We start from the raw sequence: 6,318 nt of genomic DNA on the forward strand, positions 1-6,318 counted from the left end.
AGCCACAACTTAAAGACTATGGAATAGTCAAGACGAAGATGATTGATGATCTCCCCTTCAATTGTACACATACCACGCCAGTGAATACAAGGACCTTAGTCCACCTTTTTTGGACAATGTTATGTGCTATTCTACCTAAAGCTACCCATGATAATATTTAAATCCTGTTTGGAACTTTGGCTTTTCAAATCATTCTTGCTTGAAGAATAAGGGATAGGATGAATTATCAGCCACAAATTAAAATACGATTTATAAGAAAACACACTCTAATCCAACCAAGAGTACAGAAATTTAGCCGCTTCCTCGACATTCAAATTCCTAAAGTATTCTAAAATTCAAACCTCTAGAATAGGGGGAAGAATCCAAGCTGCTTTTAAGAAAAATAAAGTGGGACTTTCTAAGCATATAAAGAGAAGAGTATATACACTAATATATCTCCCCAGTCGCCAATCCTCCAAAAACTTTAATACTTCCTCAGAACTCACCAGAAGCTTCAAGTTTAAGGAAACTAAAGAATGCCTTTGCGAGATAATTTCCAAGATCTTCCGTGAAATGATAATTATAATCTGCCATTTCAAAATAAAGCGTAATATTCAGTCTCAAGACACAGCATTAGTCGAGTACTCTTTAAACATCGTAAAAATTTTGCCCAAAAAGCTTTGAATACAGTTAGTTAGGTGTACAAAATTTTCAATAAACAGCTTCTAATTCAAACAAAAATACATGTTCATAGACAAAGGAGCTATACCATATGAATCAAAATGCATCAAATATAAAATCTGCATCATGAAAACCTGAGAGGTAACACATAAAGCAGAATTTACAATGTATATAATAATGAACAACCATTACATTTATAAAATGCAAGTTAGATTCAACCTTAGTTATCAAGTTGTACATAATAATGAACATCCATAAAATGCCCACCACTCTGCCAATTGACTATGCTTTAAAGCTTTTCAAATTTTAAATAAATTGAACACAGTTTGGGCATTCATTTATTTATCACAATAGTTTCACCAAACTTAAAAATTCAAATCGCTTTCCAACCTACTCATGTAGCATTCATACCAGAATTACCAAGGAAGATCAATATATTTACAAAGGAGCCGTATTTTTACAAATATGCAAACTTATATAACATCCCCTAAAGTATATCCAAAACTTGTTAAACATATCCAACATGAAATAGAGTTTTCAAACATGGAAATGCATCCTCTTTCTAGACATCTATAAAGGATTTAGAGCATTGAACCTACTTGATGGGGGAGAAAGATATTCGTAACTAGGGGTGAAAGTGACTTCAAGAGGACTTGAGAAGGGGACCTACTTTTTCTGTTACTTTTCACTCTAGTGGTGGACGGTATAAGTAAACTTGTTGCTAGAGTAGTGGAGGACAGGTTGTGGAAGGTTTAGAAATTGGTAGAACAAAGTAACTATCCCTCATCTCCAACTAGCTGACACAATTTTCTTCAGCCCGGAGATGATTCCAAATTCCTCTATTCAGGTGGTGCTGTTGTTTTGTGACATTTCTAAGTTTAAAATAAACCACAAAAGAGCGCATTGTTTGGGATTAATATGTTAATAATAGATCTGTTTATTTTGCTTCTACAACGGGTGGTGAGGTGGTGAGATGGGAGATGAAATATTTGGATTTAACTTTGGCAGGCAATTCAAGAGCAGGTGTATTATAGAATCCTGTAATTGAAAAGGTTGAGAAGTGATTACATGGCTGGAGGAAAGGTTGCTTATCTAATGGTGGGCAACTCATCCTCATCTAATTAGTTCTACCTAGCATTCATACCTGTTTCCTTTCTTTATTTAGTTAATCAATGCAGCATTAAAGAGGCTTTAAGAATCTTCTTTGGGAAGAAATGGGTGAAGGCAAAAGACTACTTGGTTAATTGGAAGGTAGCATCTCAACCCCATAGCAAAAGGCTATTAGCGGTAGGTAAGAACATTTTTTATTCATGATCCAAAAACAGTTTTAAAAATAAGGATCCAAACCAAAATTTGAGTTGTATTCTTGATATTTTTAAAATGTAAAAATACATTTGATATAATATTCAAAAACTGTTTTCAACTTTAAAACATTTTTTATATAATATCTTTAAACAATGAAAATCTGAATATTTGTTTGGTTAACATGTTGTTTAAAACACTATTTTTCACCAAATTTTTTATATAAACATAATTATAACATATTTTAATAACGTAAAACATGAACCAGCAGTCAAGCATTTTTTTTTTATATATACTGTGCCACATCTATGACTAAAACAAATTTAATAAATAGCTTTACATTCTTAGGGTAAAATCTAAAAATTATTTTAAATCCATAAATAATAGATTAAAGAATTGTTATCAAATACTATATTTCAATTTCAAGTAAACCTCAAGGGTACACAGATAAAAACTTACTAATGATTTGTGCATTGCAATATCGTAAGTGTTGTAAAAATCTATCTAATCATGTAATGATGAAAAGTGAATAAATTTGATAAAGATGAAAATTGAATTCAAGAAATCAAAGATTTGTTGGAGATATGGCAAAGTGGTATATTGGGTTTTAATATTTAATAAAATGTTAGTGATTTAATGGTCAAGAAAATATTTAGGTGTTCTAAAACACAAAAATAAGTTTTTTTGGTTCTTGAATACAATCTAGATAAAATTTGATAGAATACTAAGAAAAGGTACTTTCATAGTTTTCTAAAATTTAACTCTAGAGTTGTATCCAAAAAGAATTTTCAAAAATATTTCAAACAAACACATTTCTAAGATTCTTTGTATTCCTAGAATTTAGAAACAAAGACTTGTATTCGGATTCTATATCATCTATTTTTTTCCAAAGAGATTGGAACCTGCCTGAAAAATGATCACGGAGATTTCCTCTTGAGACAAATTTCCTCGAGCAAATTGTTAAAAAAAGAAAATACAGACTAGAATGGTTGGGGTTCCAAAGAATTTATTAGAGGTTCTTCTTGATGTCCTTGGGCCTAAATGGGGGAAATCTTTTGTGATCTTTCTCCTTGAGTTTACTAACTTTCAATAAAGCATAATGCTTCTATTATTATTATTTTAGGTGCTAGAAAACAATGCTTCTACGTTGTCCCAACCCAAGGAAAACATCAAACCTAAAAACACAAAAACCTCTATTCAAAGTTTTCACAAAAATGGAGAGTTGTCCCAAGAACCCCAAGGCTCAAAAACTAGACACGATGAAAAAACATCTCTTATCCAGATCATCAAAACCAAAAACATCAAAAACCCCTATTCAAAATTTTCACAAAAATCTTCCTCAGCAAGGCATAATGCCTCTATTGCTAGAAAAACAATTGTTGCTCTTCCATTAGGGGTGGGATCTCAAATTTAGAGGTAGTTTGAAAAATTTAACAACTTTATAACGTGCTGACCTTCTAGGCTTTTTTTGATAGAGTTTCCCTCGACAATAAGAGGTAGGATAGGAGACCTTGGATACATAAAAATATCTTTTTTGTTATTCTTTTTAAGGTAAGATTTTTAACTTAAAAACTATTTAACACATTTAAACTTTTGTCAATATCAAGCAAATCCTACTTTAACACATTTTTCAACTCCTCAAGTCTTATTTGGAAGGTAGAAGTCCCTTACCAAGTGAACATTTTGGCTTGGACATAGCACAAAAAGATAACATCAGTTACTTACTTCAAATTAGAAGACCCAAGGCATGCCTATCTTCTAATTGGTACATTATGAGTAAAAGAAGACTAGCAGGAAAAATGAGCCTATCCCCCTATTCGTGTGTTAGGTGCAAAAATGATGCAGAATGCTCTGACCATTTGTTCCTTCATTGTCCATTGGCTTCATGGTTGTGGGCAAAAATTTGTAGTGGAACCAATGTTCCATGGGTTACTCCCTACATCTTGCTCTATTTAAAGTAAGCAATGCAATGTAGATTCATATATCAGAGCTACTTTCATTCATTTTACCAAAACAATTAGTTTAAATATAAAACAATATTGGCTTACAACTGCCAAGAAAATGATATACATTTCTCACACTACAACAAAATACATAACGGTACAGAAAATAATTCATACAAGGACACTGGAGTTGCAACAGATCCAGGTAATTGGCAATGAATAAACTAAAATTACTAGTGAATATTCATTGATCCTTTAAACTATTAGCTATATTTTGAACTGAACTAGGCAAAGCATTGATACTACGATATATGACTGAATATTCTATCAAAACTAAGAAAAGAATATCAATCACGAGGAAAGCAAACAAAAATTAGGGCTACAAACAAAACAAACTAACTGGAAGGCGAAAGTATTAAGTAACTTAGTACCTGTTCCCTCTAAGACTGATCTGGAGACAAACCACTTGCACAGGTAGATGCTTGTAGAGGAAAAGCACATGACTGAAATGAACCATTTGAGAATGTTCTCGATTCCCTTGAACAATTTAAAGATAATCCAGCATCTGGAGGCTGATTTTGATTGGGAATTCTTTCATACAGAATCTTAGGTCTACCATTTGGAACTCGTTTGGAGCTTGGATTCCTCTTTCTATACTTCAACAAATAGCGATCAGGCTTTCCATCACATGTTTCAACCTTGCATTCAGTAGATTCATATTGATTATTATGACAAGATCTAGACTCAAAGTTTGTACTATTTTCATCTCCACTTGACTTTACCAATTTGTTTGAACAGCTCCCCTCTCCCTCCTTCAGTTGCACTCCTATATCCTCATCTTTAACACATAGCAAAGGATCTAAAACATTTCTATCCAGATTCTCATTCATCTTCTTATTAGCACAAACCTCAATCTCACAAGAAACACTAGGATTCCCTGAATCTGAGCATCTAAGAACCAAATTATCATTAAACTCCTGTATCTTGGGAACACTGGAAGAACTCGATTTCACAGCACATAAATTCTTTGAAATCCTCCGCGAGCTATTCATTGCCCGGTGCAGCTTAAACGCCAACTCAGCATCATCAACAACCTTCTTATCATTACAATCATCGCCCTCCCTCTTTACCTCCAAATTCAATGCATTACTTTCCATCTCCATTGGCATCTTTGCCACCTCCATCAGCTTCTTTGCCGCCATCGGTGGAGCCATCAAGGCCAACACAACTGTCCTCTCCAAAGCAAAATTGGGGTCCTTCAAAGATTGGGCGTCATTGAAAACCTTAGAATGGCTACTATAGTTCCTACCAATAAAAAACCCTCTCCTTTTTATCATTGATTCAGGGACCCAACAGTCAACACAAACTGAAAAGTCCATGGAAGAAGAAGAAGAATACGACCAAGGAGAAACAGTTCTGTACTTTAAAAAGCAAGTTCTATGAACACAACGCTTACATTGAGAACAAGAAAACGAATCATTTGTAGTTTCATTAAAGCAATAAGAGCAAATTAGGGAGGATTCAACGCGAGAAAGACATCTATTGCAAAGAAGAACAATTCGCCATTCACTGTATAAAATTTGAATTCTGTTCTTACCGGAACAAGCATCGGTTCGAAAACCACAAGTTTGGCATTCTGATAAATTGGGTAAGTCTCTGGTCTTCTTGTTCTCACAAATTGGTAATGCCAAGTTTGACTTGGGCTTCTTGTTGGTGGATTCTTGATGTTGTTCATAACCATTCTTCATATTCAATGATTGATTTTCCAGATTTCAGGGTTTTGGCTTCTTAATATTGATTATAAGCCTCTTCAATGTTCATGGCTAAATGCTGTCTTTTCATGTTTATTTTCGGAGTCCACCACTTTTTCCCACCAAATAATGGCCAAATAACATTTTCCACCCAAAAAGTTTCAAAATACAATTTTATTACCCATAGCAAAGTTTCGTTAGTAAATTTCGTTGTGGAAAAGGGCAGGATAATCAAATGTCTATTATAAGTAAGGGTAGGATGATTAATTAACATTATGCAAAACAACTCAAACCCAAGTCATCAAATTGGTGAAACCCTAGAAGGAGGAGGGCAATGATCAGTGAGCAATTGGTGTTGCGGATGACAGGGGCTTTGGAGCGGAGGTGTCGGCGAAGCTAAAGGCGGTGATGGGGGAATTTCCGGTGTTGGGAATGGCCAAAAAAGCAAGAAAATCGCAAGTCAAACCCTAGAGTTGTGGCCGACGAACGACGGGATGAACAAGTTGATGGAGATACGGGTTTTGGTGAAGGGGTTGTGGGCAATAAGATGGTGGTGACGAGGTTGGTTAATGATGTTGGAAAACGGGCCAATTTGGCCTAGCTCGACGATCATGAGTGGTGGGAGTTTTCATGCAAATTGGCGCAAAAATCAGCCACATTTA

At 34.5% G+C, this 6,318-nt stretch overlaps 1 protein-coding gene across 1 annotated transcript; it reads right to left on the reverse strand.

The window, feature by feature from the left end:
- Positions 1–247: 247 nt before the first annotated feature.
- On the reverse strand, positions 248–5,708 carry LOC116124519. The gene is made up of 2 exons (XM_031410247.1): positions 4,337–5,708; positions 248–566 (listed from the first exon to the last, which is right to left on the reverse strand). Exon 1 carries the CDS (start codon positions 5,651–5,653, stop codon positions 4,346–4,348), a length of 1,308 nt encoding a protein of 435 aa, XP_031266107.1. The 5' UTR covers positions 5,654–5,708; the 3' UTR covers positions 248–566; positions 4,337–4,345.
- Between the last annotated feature and the right edge of the window lie 610 nt (positions 5,709–6,318).

The sequence above is a fragment of the Pistacia vera genome, unplaced genomic scaffold (assembly GCF_008641045.1).
Source record: "Pistacia vera cultivar Batoury unplaced genomic scaffold, PisVer_v2 Contig1520, whole genome shotgun sequence".
Taxonomy (NCBI): domain Eukaryota; kingdom Viridiplantae; phylum Streptophyta; class Magnoliopsida; order Sapindales; family Anacardiaceae; genus Pistacia; species Pistacia vera.